This window comes from Canariomyces notabilis (genome assembly GCF_033297395.1).
Source record: "Canariomyces notabilis strain CBS 508.74 unplaced genomic scaffold N656scaffold_6, whole genome shotgun sequence".
Lineage (NCBI taxonomy): Eukaryota > Fungi > Ascomycota > Sordariomycetes > Sordariales > Chaetomiaceae > Canariomyces > Canariomyces notabilis.
Window position 1 is genome coordinate 94,299 of NW_027041828.1, and position 15,080 is coordinate 109,378.

The following is a 15,080-nucleotide window of genomic DNA, read 5'->3' on the forward strand; positions in this document are numbered from 1 at the left end:
GGACTGAATGCTCCCGTCGCCAGGTGGTGGCGGCCAGGCATTGGGATGGTCCTCGGCTCTTAAAAGGTGTGAGTTGGTGAATTTGCATTGGCCTGCCGGGCTTGCCTGGCCGTCGACAGTTGGTGCCATCGCTTACTCCTTCCAGTACAGAATGACACTGTGTACCTGGTCCGACCTTGATAAGATAAGCTACTATAATAACGGTGACCCCGCTCAGATAAACCACGGGATTGCGGGGCAACAGACTGCAGATGCCAGATGGGATTTTCGGGTGTTTGTTGAAAATGCAAGAGCATGTCCTATTGGCCATCCTCGAATATAGGGGACCAAACGGGACAGAAGGTAAGCCGGGGGCAGAGATATCAATGAAGCCGAGCTTCGGCTTGTTCCCGGCATCTACTGAATTCCTTTCTAATCTCTACCCGCGAACTGGAAAAGTTTGGTGCTTTTTACGCCCAAAAGACCATCGGGTCCCTCGGGTCAGCGTCAGAGACCGCTAGAGGGTAAATCAAGGATAAATCATCATACAATTTGTAAGCAGAGCAGGAGACCTCCCTCCCCATAAGTAACAGGACTCAGGAGATTCCGTCGCTGCTTCTGTATCTGGGCAGTCTTTCTTCCACAACAATAAGTGCTAACCAACCCGTAGACGCACAATGTCTTCATTCACTGCGGGCTGTTATCCTCCAGCTTTGGATGATGATCTCGAACGACAACACTTGGTGCAGGTTATCAAAGACTGGTCTGTCGCGAACGGCCTGACCGTCCGACCTCCACCCTCGTTAGCAGGCAATGACCTTGAGGGAATCTTGGCCGTGAACGCGCCTGTCACTCTCTTTCCAAGTCCTTTTCCGAAGGGTTGCTTTGAGGAGGCGAGGTCCATCCAGACCACGTACAATGAGCTCTATGCCCACATCAGCCAGGACGAGGAGTTTCTCAGTGGTCTCGTACAAGAGTGGGTCCGCTGCCGGCTCATGAGATGCTCTCCCGGGCCCATTCTGACAGAGCGCCAGGGTTGCTGGTGGCGATGACTTCATTGCCAGCCTCTGGGATGTGCATTTGCGGGTGAAGGCCGAGGGTTATGTCCAGGTGCGGCTCCTGTCGTTGTGGTAGTTGTGTCGAATTGACCGGTTATCGTCAGAATCTTGCCCTCGGCCTGTTCCGTTCCGATTACATGGTCCACCAGGATCAAGGGGAGCTGCAAATCAAACAGGTCGAGTTCAACACTATCGCCTCTTCGTTTGGTGGTCTCTCGGTTCAGACATCCTTATTGCACAAGTATTCTCTCCCCCTCACCCGGCTCTGCTCGTGCCGTCACTAACAACACCCAAGGTACCTCGCACAAACCGAGTATCCATTCCTCAAGGATCCAATGCCAGAATCATCACTTGACCTCCCAGACAACGACAGCGCGCAGGGTCTGGCGGCCGGCCTACGCGCTGCCTTCCGAGCATACGGAGAATCCGCCCTGGGCCACCCGACCTGCGTCCTGTTCCTCGTCCAAGACGGCGAGCGCAACATCTTTGATCAGCGCCACCTGGAATACGCTCTCCAAGCCGACTCCATCCCCGTCTTCCGCCTCCCATTCTCCCAAATTCTGGCCCACACCAGCCTCAACCCGTCCTCCCCGAAACGCCAGCTCCTCTACCACCCGCCACACAACCCTTCGCGCACATTTGAAGTCGCCGTAGCCTACCTGCGCGCGGGCTACGGCCCTTCCGACTACGGCACGCCGTCCGCTTGGGAAGCGCGCTATCGCATCGAGCGCTCTGCCGCCATCGCCTGTCCCTCGGTGCTGACGCAGCTGGCCGGCATGAAGAAGGTGCAGCAGGTGCTGGCGACGCCGGAGTCGGTCTCGTCCTCGCCGTCGGCCCTGCGCCGCTTCGTGCCCGACGACGACCGGTTCGCTGCCCTCTGGAAGACGTTTGCAAACATCTACCCCTTGGACGCCGCCTCGCCCGCGGGGCAAGAGGCCCGCCGCCTGGCGACCGACCCGGAGGAGTGCAAGAAATACGTCATGAAGCCCCAGCGCGAGGGCGGCGGGAACAACTTCTACAGGACCGCCATCCCCGAGCGGCTTCAGGAGATACCCCCGGAGCACTGGGGAACGTACATCCTCATGGAACTGATTACTCCGCCGCCGTTTTCGAATATCATACTCAGAAACGGAAAGCTGGAGCAGGGCGGGGTAATCTCCGAGTTGGGCATCTACGGGACGTGCTTGTGGGATCAGCAAAGTGGGAGAGTGTTGCATAACGAGGAGGCGGGGTACTTGTTGCGCACCAAGGGAGATAAGAGTGAGGAAGGAGGGGTAGCGGCTGGGTTTGGCTGTATGGATTCTTGTCGCCTAGTTTGAGGATATGACAAGAGCAGGGAAACGGCGCGTACATAAGAGAAGAAAGTAACTGAACATATGGGCGGTCTTTTGTCATTAAGAGGTGATAGAGGTGGTGTTAGAGGAATAGAGAGCATTCATTGGATAGACTTTATGTACATACATACATCGTCCAGTCACTCAAGCACACAGGCCCGTGCGACCGATATATGCCAGGGTTTACGACAGCTACAGCCTTCCCTCTAGATTATGAATACTCCGTCCGCATTCCGGGAGTGTTAGTTCAAGCGAAGGCTTGACTGAGAATGAGACAACACCTCCAGCAGCGGGAATACAGCCCATTATGCAACCAATCACGCCAATTTCGATTCAAACAGACCGAAGGACACTCCTTGTATAAACATCAACGCCTGCGCCCAGTAGCACCAGCCCCTTCGGGCCATGAAGCGACCGCCTCTTCAACCTCGTTGATGAATGTCGCCGCGTTATGTATCGTCGTTCCGCCCAACACAACTCTGACACCAGGACTTGACGCATTGATCCCAGCCACCATCTTAGCCTCCTCGTAGGTTGCCCCGCCCACAATAAAAACAACGATATCCTGCGGCTTATCCTTCGTCGTGCCGCCCCCTTCAACAAAGGGGTACTGCGCCTCGCGAAGCTTGCCCTTTATCAAATTCTGCAGCGTTGTCTCCAAGAGAGGCGAGTGCTGTGTATACACGTTTTCCACGCCCTTGAGCCCCTTGAAGCGGTTCCCCGTCGAGCCGAACAGGCCCGTCGACTCAAACAGTTCGGTAATGCCCCCCGCCGTAGAGGGCGACTGCTGCAGCGAGTTTTGGTAGATTAACAAGCGGGTCACGGCGTCTGCCTTGCGGGCGGGCACGCCGCCTGCTGCGGTGAGGAGATCGATGAGCATAGGGAGAGAGTTGGAGGGGTGCTTTGAGTAGCGTAGCGCATAGAGCGCTACTAGGGTCACTTTGTTTTCTGGGGTGACGGAGGGATTTTGGATTTGTTTTTGGATGTTCTGAGAGGAGGTCAGTTTGGCTAAGTCTGGGCCAAGGGGGTAGGGAGCAGAGGAGCTTACCTTAAGATCGGCCGCGTGGCTATCGTTGCAAGCTATGCTCTGCTCCAGCTCGCTGACCTCGAGAAGGTTCTCGGTGCCAACTCGTCTGCTCAGCTCCGAAACAAGCGTGACGTGCTTACTCACGTTGCCTGAAAGTTTCCTGAATTCGGGGTACTCTTCGATAAATCGTTTCATGTCGGCTATTGTCTCAATATTGGCATTGTTCTTGGTTCTGGACTGGTATTGCTCAACGTAGTCCTTGATATTGCTCCCAAGATCGCCAAAATTGAGATACATGTTCTTCTTGAAGAAGGGATCTTGGTCCTGAGATAATACAATCTCCCTGAGCTCTGGCCGTATGTCAGGTCCTTCGCCGAGGCCTACCCGACCGTTGTTGATGCCGATCAGGTGGTGTACCATGGCCTGGTAAGTCCATTGCATGAGCAAGGGGGTGATGGGGTCCTCTCTCCTGTCCAAAACCAGGAGAATAGGTGGTGCGTCGACTTTACGAAAGTCGAAAAGCTGGTCCTCTTGATTGACGTAGTACCGCACTTCAGAAGCGAGCTTCTTAGCGAGGAGGCTGGTTTTCTGATACCTGATCAGGGGCTTCTTCTTGAGACTTAGAAGAACAGCAATGATTCCCTCGGTTGCCCGCTGCAGCGAATCTGTGTTCCAAGTGTCCGGGTTGCCGCTCCATATCCGGTGCATGGGCGCGGACATGTTGAGGGAAAAGAGATCCGGGTTGATGACGACATAGTCAAGAAAGTGCTCCTGGACTAGCTTAACCGCCTCGTGGTCGTCGGCCTCGGCCAAGCGCTCCAGGGTAGACTTCTTGGCGACGTTGCTGAAGAAGAGATGGTACTCTCCATACTTGGGTTCCCGAAGCTCGTCGATGAGGAGGCCGATCGAGTCCGGGTGCGGCCTCACAAAGCAAAGGCAGCGCAGGTGCCGCATCTTCTCGCGGTTCGGGTTGTCGAGACGGTCCATCAGGTACACTTCGTGGTTAAGCAGTTGCGACTGCGTGACGGCTGTTGAAATAAACGGTAGTGTCTCCCTGTCCAGCAGCAGAATCTTCATTTTGGCTGACGTCGCACTCGTCGTGCTGTCGCCGGCCGACACCATCTTGGTGACATAGCCCGCTGCGGCCTGCACCACATCCATGTTTAACCAAGTCAATCACTTGATGGAGCTACGTCGATCGTCACTGGAGAGCGGGCAGAAGAACAGGTCTCTTATGCATCGTGGAGAAGGTCGTGCCACATTTGGAATGTTTCAAACCGGATGTTGGGTAAGAGCTTGGATGAGAGGGCAAAAGTTTGAAGTACTTAAGGTAGGTAGTTTCTCAAGCAGTGTAGGAACTCCTGTCTAGTAGACCTCCAGCGGCGCCTTACTGTGTATTGTACTACACCATGCTCGGCGTGAAGCTAGCGGGGCTTTGTCGCTTGTGGGTCATTCCGGTCGAGGTTGCCTGCGGCAGGCGCGCCAAGACATCAAGTGGGTACCGTACCTCGGGCCATGCCACCAACTGATAAGATAAAAGCTCTGTCTGGGGAATCCGTCGGCAGTCTGGAAAGTTGAAACGCCATTTGGCAACGCATTGGGTGTTGTCTGCCGCTGAACCGCTCAGGTCTTGCAGGTCCTCATCAATGAGCGCCATGTCAGGAAGTATAACACAAGATGTATGTCCGGTCAGATCTGAACCAACGTAAGTCTCTTGCGGCTGCTTGTTGAAGAATCAAAGGCGAAAGGAGCTGACGGGATATTTGCTTGGTGCAGACTCTCCTTTACCCAAGGATTCATCTTTGGTCAACTCTCCATAGTCCTCCTGCTCGCCGCTTTCATCAAGTTTTTCATCTTTGGCGACCCTCCCTCGCCCGAAGTCACGGCATCTCTCCGCGCCACTGAGCGGCGTTCTCGGACCCTCGCGCATAAGAAATCGCTGCTAAGCCTGCGAACGACCAACCCTCGACAGCCTGCCCAGCAACCCACGCTGAACAAGAAAAAATCAAGCATCCTGCGCGCGAACCAACCAAACTTGACTATCGGCTCCATTCTCGACAAGACATACTACAAGGTAGACAGCCATCAACCAGAAAGCCTGGATTGGTTCAATGTGCTGGTCGCACAGACGATTGCTCAATTCCGCAGCGACGCCCAGCACGACGATGCAATTCTCACATCGCTCACCAAGGCTCTCAATGGCACCTCAAGGCCAGACTTTGTCGATGAAATTCGGGTGACTGAGCTGAGCCTAGGCGAAGACTTCCCCATCTTCAGCAACTGCCGCATCATCCCCATGGACGAGGATGGCCTCACCTTTGGGCCAGGCAAGTCATTCGACGCGAACATGACTACGAGGGAAGGCGCACGTCTGCAAGCCCGGATGGATGTTGATCTGAGCGACATGATAACATTGGCGGTCGAGACGAAGCTGCTGCTTAATTTCCCCAAGCGCCTCAGCGCTGTTTTACCCGTGGCACTAGCCGTGTCGGTTGTGCGATTCAGCGGCACGCTCTCTATATCCTTCATTCCTAGTAACCCATCCGAGAACACTCCGACCAAGATGACGTTTACCTTTCTTGATGATTACAGGCTGGACTTTTCCATCCGCAGCCTCCTGGGTAGTCGCTCTAGGCTACAAGATGTCCCCAAGATCGCACAGCTGGTCGAGTCTCGCCTCCATCGGTGGTTTGACGAGCGCTGTGTGGAACCGAGATTCCAGGAAATTGCTCTGCCTAGCATGTGGCCGCGGAAGAAGAATACACGCGGCGGCGACGAGGTCATTGCAGACGTGGAGCGCTCACTGAGCAAGGCCAAGGGAGGAGACATTGCCAAGGATCTACGAGAGGAAGCTCGGAAAGAAGTGGAAGCTGAGGAGGATGCGCGAGCTGACAGGGTTCAGGATTCGTTGAGGTATCGACGGCGACCGCGGGCAGAAGATGTGTTTTCAATCTCGGGGCCGATGCCTGGCTCCATGCCTGGCATGAGCCTTGACGTCCCAACATGAGGCATTCCTGGACTTGGCGAAAGAAAGACCAGATGCTGACCGCAGCGTGATACTGTGCGGTAACCGGGACGGGGCATCCTTCCGCCTCTGCGCCGCGGCCGGGCAGGTGATCTTAGGTGAGCCATCCATGTGATTACTCACACCGCCGCGATAGAAGAAGGCCTGCAGAGCTGCCGAACCTCATGGTACAGAGGCACCCTGCTTTGTTTCAGGTGCTTCAACTGTTGAGAATTGCAACTGCAGCAAGCAGAGTCTGGGCAAGTGCTCTGTGTGGTAAAACGTGAGGAGGACCACATCCATCCGAGGTAGCTGTAGCTAGCTATGCTCAACTAGCCCTCCACTGTAGTAGAAAGGAAAGTTCGCTACATGTGGCCCTCTTGACTGAATTACCAATGAGATAGTAATGAATGCCTGGGCAGTAATAAACAGTCCACACACCTACTACTGTACCTAGCCTTTCTCCCTTTGTAGCCTTTGTTGAGGGCCGAGTTGCTACCAACAAGACCCCTGGCGGTATGATAAAGCGTTGAGAAGGTGGGGTTTTTGAACCACCGCTGATTGACATGTGCCAAAGCCCCGTGCAAGGCCCACCTGCTGCGATTGGAGTCCCGTCTTGTGATGTCAGAGCGGGACCTAACGGCCCGCCAGTGGGCCTGCCCAAAATCATCGTTTTCCGGCATTAGCGACGCGCCGGCCTTTTAAAAGACAGCGCACTTATCCGACTGCTCGGCCTGATCCGACATATAAAAGTTGCGATGAAATACAGCCAGCCCATCTTATGATCTTCTAGATGTGGTGGATCTGACCTACACCTGCCTTCGATTATTCCTAATACTGACACCCCATCTCCGTGAGGGGCGCTGGATCCCATTTGGACCTGGTCGACGATATTTCGCTGTGATGGGATTGCATAACAAGCCTATTCTCCAGATTCCATCACCATGATACCGTTTATACACACCCGTACGGATGAGACACCTCCTTACGGGGCCATATTGACTCGGAGTATCCTGGCTAACACTGCCACCGATTCCAGCCTTCGTCTACCTGGCGAACAAGATTGGCGCCGGCCCCGATGAACGTATGCCGACCCCCCTTTTCTCTCCTCCGTTGTTTCGAGAATACAAGAATGCCACAGGTCAGAGTTGTCATGGAATGGAGCGAGGCTGACCCGTCTGTGGCACATCAGTCAAGCTAATTTTCTCCTTCCTGCTCTCCTACCCGCTTGCCGGCTTGCTGAAACGAGTCCCCGATGCACGACCCGAGTATAAGAACCTGTTTTCGCTGAGGTGCGTGATGGGGTTCGCGCTCAGAGAAATAGGGCTAGGCAGTCAGCTAACACAATATCCCTATCAGCATCTCCATATTCTACCTTGTCGGCCTTTTCGACCTATGGGATGGTCTTCGAACGATTCTTATCTCGGCCGCAGGCGCCTACGCCATCGCAAAATTCTTCCGCGGGTCCCCCTACATGCCATGGATCGGCTTCGTCTTCTTGATGGGCCACATGAGTGTGAACCATATTGCACGGCAAGCCGCAAATAGCCCCAGCACGGTGGATATCACGGGTGCCCAGATGGTCCTGGTCATGAAGCTCAGCGCCTTCTGCTGGAACGTGGCCGACGGTGCTCTGCCCGAAGCAGAGTTGTCCGATTTCCAAAAGGACCGTCGGCTGGTAGACTTGCCTAGTCTTCTCGACTATGCCGGCTTCGTGTTTTTCTTCCCTAGCTTGATGGTCGGCCCGGCTTTCGACTTCGCCGAGTACCGTCGCTGGCTCGATACCTCCATGTTCGAGATACCCGCTACCGTGAACCCGGCCCACAAGCCGCCGACTAGACGAAAGCGAAAGATCCCACGCAGCGGTACTCCGGCCATGATAAAGCTTGTGTCTGGCCTGATATGGATCTTTTCTTTTCTAAAACTATCAGGCTACTACCATCACGAAGTTTTGCTCGGCGACCGCTACCTCGAGTACGGCTTCCTCCGACGCGTCTTCGTGCTGCACATGGTCGGCTTCACTGCCCGCACAAAGTACTATGGCGTCTGGACCTTGACAGAAGGGGCCTGCATTCTCGCCGGGCTGGGGTACAAAGGGGTGGATCCGGCGACGGGCAAGGTCTCCTGGGACCGCCTACGAAACATCAACCCCTGGGAAGTCGAGCTTGCGCAGAACACGCGCGCCTACCTGGGGGGCTGGAACATCAACACTAACAATTGGCTGCGTAACTACGTCTATCTACGCGTCACGCCTCGCGGCAAGAAGCCCGGCTTCCGCGCCACTCTGGCCACCTTCACCACCAGCGCCTTCTGGCATGGCTTCTACCCGGGATATTATCTCTCCTTCGTTCTGGCGAGCTTCATCCAGACCGTTGCCAAAAGTCAGAAACCCCTTTCCCCCTTCCCCTCCCATCTTGTTATCTTCTCTATCGATCCTTATCTTTACTGACATCCACAGACCTGCGCCGCCACTTGCGGCCGTTCTTCTTCTCCCCGACCAACCCGAACCAACCGCTGCCCTCGAAACGGTACTACGACATCGCCTCCTGGCTGGTCACGCAGCTGACCTTCTCGTTTGCCGTTGCCCCCTTCATGCTCCTCACCCTCCCTGCCTCCCTGCAGGCCTGGGCGCGCGTCTACTTCTATGGCATCGTCGGCACCGCTGCCCTGACCGCCTTCTTCGCCTCGCCCGCGCGGAAGCACCTGCGCAGGGCGCTCGAAAAGAGGAGTGGGGCTGTTGCCAAGGCCAATGGGGCTGGTAAGGTCGGTGCCGGGAACGGGGATGCGCGTGCCGATGCGAAGCTCAGATCGCCCAGCTCGGACAGCCTCGCCTCGCGCGAGCCGGTCATGGGTATCACCCAGGACTTGGAAAAAGAGCTCGACGACGTGGTGAGTGAGATTCGCGAGAGGAAAGCTAGGTGATGAGGAGTTTTTTTAGGCGGTGTGGATGATTGAGCAAAGGGGTGATGTGGCATGGAGCGGAGTGGGAGCATCGTTGGATAGGTAGTAACATGTCAGTGGAAGCGAGCGATGTCTCTTGAGAGAGAATCTGTCGCGTAATGGATTTGAAAGATGAGCGAGCATCAGCGCTATGGGCTTATCTCCTTCGACCCATAGAAAGGGCAAGTGCCTCTACTTAGATCTCAATTCGATTGAATAGGTATCTATCCGACAGCTAAGCGTCACCAGCTCATACGGTGAATATGTACTTAGTAGTGTAAACAGTTACATTATGTCTACATAGCCTATCGTAATCCGCATACAATCCGACCACATTTCCATGTAGATGGATCGTATGACCAGAGAAGTAACAGAAAGAACTAGCTACTAAGCTTTAATATCGGGACGTGCCACTCTTAGTGAGCGGACAAACGCCCTTAAGAGCTTTATATGTCATTATCATATTGCGTTCTTCCTGCCATGACAGATGCCCAAGAAAGAAAGAAAAAGGGTATGGTATAGCTCAGACACACTCTGTCAAGCAAGCATCCAAAGGCTCTGTAACGAGTCCTGCCCCACCGAAAGAAATGAAAAAAAAAATCCAAGCCCACCCGACTCCTCGCTGAAAAATACAACAACGGGGTATCTTTCCAGGTTTACCCTTCTTGTAAAAGAAAATGAGAGAGTGGGACTATGCCTCGGTCCTTCAAAGCCAGCGCCTGTCCTCCGTGTAGATGGGTCTTGAGAGTCTAAATGCTCGACGCGATCGTTGGGTGGCGATGATGATAATGGTACGGTGGTAATACAAAAGTAGAAGTGGCTAAGCAAAAGAATAAACGATAGCGTCGGCTAGGTGTCCCCAGCGAGGGGCGGTGGGAAAAAAGCGAAAGCTGGCAGATCATGATGTCGTGTGATCGGCGCATCGTAGGAGTCTAATGACAAGAGTCTCGATAGGAAACCATCAGGCGTCAGAACCTCCCCGTCGTGCAGCGTGTCGTGAAGATCATGAGATGTAGAGAGTGAAACCGGTGAATGAGCTTCGGAACCATGTGACTGTCCGGGTCAGGGGTCGAGCGGAGCGAGGAATGGCGTGGATGTTTCAGTTCCGTCAAGCCCGTCCCCAGCCTTGCCGTACACCGACAACTACAAGTGCGACCACGGCACCGATTATGAGAAGGCCCACAAAGGACATGACGCGATTGAGATTCCGCCACCATCTGGCACTCTCAAATCTCGCCTCTTCCACGAGTTGTTGGTGATATCGGAATGCAGGGTGGCCAGGGCCGTTTGCTATTTCGAACATTTGGAGCTTCGGGTTAGGAGGCAATGGAAGTAGCGCGGCAATCATCCATGCTGTTCTCGCCACATTAGAAGACATGAGCGGAAATAAAATAGGTGAGATGCGGAGGGCCTACCCAAAGGGAAAATGAATCCGACGATGAAAAGCACCACCTGTGCATTCCTCTTGCCGAGAATGCCGCTGTCCGCCGACCAGCTCACGCTCGGGGGGTCCCACGCCGAGTACCGGCTTGCCCGGCGGTCCACTTGAAGATGCGGCGACCAGATACTTGACGTTTTGGGCTTCACCGATCGATATACGCGGTAATCTTCAGCGGGCTGTGCTGGGGTGATTTCCAGGGAAGCCCGATTCGCAGCGCGGCGCTGACTCGCCGCTGGTTGAACTTCCCTCGCCCGTTTCCGTGGGCTGAAAATAGCCTGCGGAAAATGGTCCGTGTTCGGGGACTCGCTACCAGGGATCGCCGAGCTGGGCGGCCGGCTTTCGCCAGCATCGGAGACGCTCAAAAAGGACGGAGAGCGTCCCAGCCATCGCCGCTCTCCAGAGCCGTAGTACACTCTGCCCGACGCATATCAGCATTCAACAATTCTGGGCAGATGCAGGAACTTGTACTCACTTGGCCCATGCCGGGATTGAGGAGGTAAAACTGTTGGCCCGAGAGCTGCCGCTCGAATGGAGATTGCGGCTCGAGGCATTGCCGCCGAAAAAAAGCGCCGAAAGCCCTGTCCTTGACGGCCTGTGTTCCAGATCCGCTAGCCCATCGCCATGTTCGTCTTGGTCGCGCACCATCCGCATCTGCGAGGGGCCAGCTCTGGAATAGCTCTGCTGTGGTCTGTCCAATGAGTCACTAGCAGTCGTAGCCTCTTCAAGTTGTCCAGCGATCGAAGAGGAGATGCTTTGCATCTGACGGCTGTGCATGGAGCTCACCCAGCCGAGGCTGCTGCGACGGCGATGCCCGCTCGAGTCCGACAGAGGCGATACTGAGCGCGCAGGGTCTCCCTCGCTGCCGCCCTCGCTCTCGGACATGACGGTTGACAGCTGGGAGCTCCATTGGTGAGGAGCAGCCTGAATCATCTGGGCCGCCGGCCGCTGTGTGATGGCTTTGCGAGGGCCGGGGGCGCGGGACTCTGGCGCTTGCGGATTCAACCATGGAAAATACTGGGAACTACTTCCCGCGTCGCCTCCTTTGGCGGCCCGAGTCGATGATGAGCTGAGAGTAATCAATGCCGGGGCCGCCGACAGAAGAGCCTGTGAAGGATCCTGACCGGTTATTATGGACGAGATACTCCTCAGGGATTGGACGGAGCCGGTGCGGGACCGGAGTGTCTCGCGGGAGCGTTGCTTGTAATATCCAAACCTTTCGTATGACCTCTTCTTGGCCGGCCTGAGAGGTGCGACAACTAAACTCTCTTGAGAGTAAGCGGGTCGTGGGTTCCGGGAAACGGTAACCAGAGAGGATGATGGGGACAGTGACGGAGCGCCGTGTAGGATGTAGTTCTCGTTGCTCCCACGCGGGATCGTCGACGGGCTGCTTGGCAAGGGAGCTGGAGAGGACCGGCCCAATACTTCCCAATTGGAAGGGCTTCCGGAGCTGAAGACGAGGCTGTCGCTGGATTCTTGTGCAACGGGAGATGGCCCGTAAACCTTGTAATTGGTTGACTCAGACACCGTATCGATCGTTTGTTCAGACGAGGTGGACGTAAACGACGCTTTGGCGACCACTGCTCGTGTGGGTGTTTCTTCTTCGTCCTGAGGGCCGGTAGCTTCAGGAAGCGGAGCTAGAAGCGTCTCGGCTGACGGCGCTGTTGTGTTGTACAACGGCTGTTTTTGCTTGAGGTCAGGTGTCTTGGGTACTTTGCGGAGCCCGCCGACCATGCGATAGTTCCACGGCGATGAAGTAATAGGATCCTCAGCTAAGGGCGCAGGAGAAGAAGCACCCGTCGACGGCAGGTCGCAAAAGCTCTGGTCGAGGATGGTGGTACTTGCGCCTGTCAAGGGGGTACTTTGACCATCGCTCCATAGATCGGTCGAGGGGCGTTCCTGAGCGCTTGGGGTTCTCGAAGTGGAGGACAGGGGAGGCGATCTGACGCTGCGAGTGAGGCTACCAGAAACATCTGAATCCGGGGCATGTTGGACGAGGGAGAAGGTTTTGTCGGCGTGAACGGTCACATAAGCTTTTCGTCTGGGCCTGGACAAGGAGCCTGAATGTTTGGAGCTGGTGGACGCTGGCGAGGACGAGTCGTCAGCGCGGGATTGCTGCAATTTTGATGCATTAACGGTCGTGATATTAGTTGAAACTTCAGATGGTGACCTCAGAGCCAACGGGGTTGGACCTCCAAGCCCCACGCCCGACGAGCTGGTTACGGGTTTCATGCCTGAAACCCTTTCATGCCTGAATCGACCCAATGACAGAGCCGAGGCGGGAGGGGATGACAATGCAGACCCCGGGCTGCCAGCATTGCTGTCTGTCACCTCATCCCGCCAACTCTGACGCCTCCCATGTCCAGCATCGCTACTGGCCTGGTCGTTGGAATTTCCAGAGTATCGGCTACCTGCATTGTCGCGAGCAGAGGCCTGGCTTGGCGCTCGATCCTCGGCATCGATTCTGGGCGGGGTATAAGGGACGATGCGAATGGCAAGCCTGCTGTTATTTTGTGGGTTCGATCGCTCGTGGAGCGGAGTTGTTGGGCCATGTCGGGTTGGTGGCGCCGACATGGCTCTGGCGTGATGACTGAGACGGTCGGTGCTCCAGGCCGGGAGGCTATCGATCCGCCGGGTCCGGGTCGCAATCTAGAAATGGCCAGGCAGTCAAATCCGTTCCATATCTGTGTCATGCGTTCTGCCAGGCGAGGATCGGGCACGGCCTTTGCACCGAGCTGCGACGCGCGATTCCTCCCTCCTCGTCTTCGAATTATAATACAAAAGGGCGTCAGGGGCCTTTGGGAGGGCCAGAACTAAATCGTGACGAGAGTGTCGCAACAACAGGGCAGAAAAATAAGATTAAGAGAACTGAAATGTCGCCTATACAGGCAGACGAAAATGAGCGAGTAGAAGAGAAATAAATCAAACAGGTTAAAGATTGGAGTAAGTTGGATTGGAAGGGCGTTTGAGGCAAATATCAATTGGAGCACATTGGGTGGGTGGAAGAGCGGCGTCTGGTGAAGCACCGTAGGTCCAATCGATGCATTGCTATGCCGAGCGCCTATCTCTACCGGCACCGTACAGTGTACTGCTCCTCTTCAACAATCCGCCTCGTGGGGTGGGCGAGGAAAAGGAGGGAGGGAAAGGCAGGCGGCGTGGAGTGGCCGGAGGGAAGAGACCGTCGAGGTTTGCAAAAGTTTGGATGGACGCCAAATGGAAGGTTCCCCAGTTTGTAAATATTCCCGCTGTCCACTTCCAGGTTTGGTGCACTACAGAGGAGCCGACACTACCTAACTGACCTACATACGGAGGTACATACATCCATGGATAGGGATATGGCGCATTGGGTGGGCGCCTGGCCAACGTCTGCCCTGTCAGCCACTGCGATTCCCTGGAGTCCATCTCCAAAAAGAGACCCACGTCCGGCCCGGTAATCGCACGCTCTTTGGAAGGCTCACGAAGAGTTTCTGTGTAATTTCGGGTCCCACAAGTTGACATGCCCTGATAGGTAGGATTGAGGCCGGTCGCTGCTAAGTCGCCGCAAGTGTGCGGGCTCTGGTGCGTTAGCGGGCCCATCCACAAGCCTGGGCCGGGGCTGCCCAAATTTGCCAGTGTATCGTCAACTTGAGAGTTGTCGAGTTTCATTTCACATTCAGATTTCAGACCTGTCATCCCACACTAAATTTTAAAGAGCATCGTCAAGTCGCTGTTCTGGGCCAAACCTGGCTTGTTGTTCGCCCGCTTGTTCTAGCACCCGACAACTTGGGTCGCTGATGCTGCAACCAGCCGGGCCCAGAGCCTCACGATCCCTGAACGTGTCAAGGATGTTGCCATGTCGGTGTCTGGCTTTGGGCCCCGGTTTTCCAAGCTGCTGCACTGCTGCACTCCTGAACTCCTGCCCGCATTCGTGTCCTCCAGAGCTGCAGCTGTGCACAAAAGGATTCGCGCCCGCCAACCCGCAGCAAATCCCAGTCTCGACGGCGCCAGGAGAATGAGCAGCTTCACCGCTTGTGAGTGTCCAAGGCGACGCCTCACTGCGAAAGCGTCCAAATGATCCGAAGGTCCCCCGCTCCGAGACGCTCGCCTCTGGGCAGTGAGCGCCAACTAGACTCTAGCGATTTATCATCTCCGACTTGTCTTCTTCGGCTGATTTGCCACGATCACCTCCCGATATCTCAAGATGTTCAGATCTTCGTTCCCTGGAGGTGTCCGGCCTAGAACCAGAGGGGTCCTGCCGAAATGGGTCCCTTGCTACGTGTTCAACGGCGGTGGCAGAGAATGGAAGTGCCAAGAGACACAT

General features: G+C 55.4%; 6 protein-coding genes across 6 annotated transcripts; 3 read left to right on the forward strand and 3 right to left on the reverse strand.

Moving 5' to 3' along the window:
• Nucleotides 1-253: 253 nt before the first annotated feature.
• Nucleotides 254-2,614, forward strand: N656DRAFT_777175 (glutathione synthase). Its single transcript, XM_064814770.1, has 5 exons — nucleotides 254-533; nucleotides 650-955; nucleotides 1,014-1,089; nucleotides 1,142-1,278; nucleotides 1,333-2,614. Exons 2-5 carry the CDS (start codon nucleotides 657-659, stop codon nucleotides 2,354-2,356), a joined length of 1,536 nt encoding a protein of 511 aa, XP_064671619.1. The 5' UTR covers nucleotides 254-533; nucleotides 650-656; the 3' UTR covers nucleotides 2,357-2,614.
• On the reverse strand, nucleotides 2,456-4,833 carry N656DRAFT_843641 (Sec1-like protein). Its single transcript, XM_064819100.1, has 2 exons — nucleotides 3,420-4,833; nucleotides 2,456-3,359 (listed from the first exon to the last, which is right to left on the reverse strand). The coding sequence occupies exons 1-2, from the start codon at nucleotides 4,557-4,559 to the stop codon at nucleotides 2,739-2,741; spliced, it is 1,761 nt and encodes a 586-aa protein (XP_064671620.1). The 5' UTR covers nucleotides 4,560-4,833; the 3' UTR covers nucleotides 2,456-2,738.
• A 138-nt stretch (nucleotides 4,834-4,971) lies between these two features.
• Nucleotides 4,972-6,832, forward strand: N656DRAFT_749766 (uncharacterized protein). Its single transcript, XM_064812982.1, has 2 exons — nucleotides 4,972-5,103; nucleotides 5,175-6,832. The coding sequence occupies exons 1-2, from the start codon at nucleotides 5,045-5,047 to the stop codon at nucleotides 6,403-6,405; spliced, it is 1,290 nt and encodes a 429-aa protein (XP_064671621.1). The 5' UTR covers nucleotides 4,972-5,044; the 3' UTR covers nucleotides 6,406-6,832.
• A 204-nt stretch (nucleotides 6,833-7,036) lies between these two features.
• On the forward strand, nucleotides 7,037-9,646 carry N656DRAFT_777178 (MBOAT-domain-containing protein). Its single transcript, XM_064814771.1, has 5 exons — nucleotides 7,037-7,368; nucleotides 7,442-7,486; nucleotides 7,595-7,694; nucleotides 7,762-8,783; nucleotides 8,861-9,646. The coding sequence occupies exons 1-5, from the start codon at nucleotides 7,347-7,349 to the stop codon at nucleotides 9,322-9,324; spliced, it is 1,653 nt and encodes a 550-aa protein (XP_064671622.1). The 5' UTR covers nucleotides 7,037-7,346; the 3' UTR covers nucleotides 9,325-9,646.
• Nucleotides 9,647-10,450: 804 nt separating this feature from the next.
• On the reverse strand, nucleotides 10,451-13,012 carry N656DRAFT_706362 (uncharacterized protein; the record flags this gene model as incomplete). The annotated part of the gene is made up of 3 exons (XM_064811348.1): nucleotides 10,451-10,695; nucleotides 10,758-11,197; nucleotides 11,256-13,012. The coding sequence occupies 3 exons, from the start codon at nucleotides 13,010-13,012 to the stop codon at nucleotides 10,451-10,453; spliced, it is 2,442 nt and encodes an 813-aa protein (XP_064671623.1).
• A 579-nt stretch (nucleotides 13,013-13,591) lies between these two features.
• N656DRAFT_567672 (uncharacterized protein) lies at nucleotides 13,592-14,672 on the reverse strand. Its single transcript, XM_064810124.1, has one exon. It carries the CDS (start codon nucleotides 14,450-14,452, stop codon nucleotides 13,829-13,831), a length of 624 nt encoding a protein of 207 aa, XP_064671624.1. The 5' UTR covers nucleotides 14,453-14,672; the 3' UTR covers nucleotides 13,592-13,828.
• Between the last annotated feature and the right edge of the window lie 408 nt (nucleotides 14,673-15,080).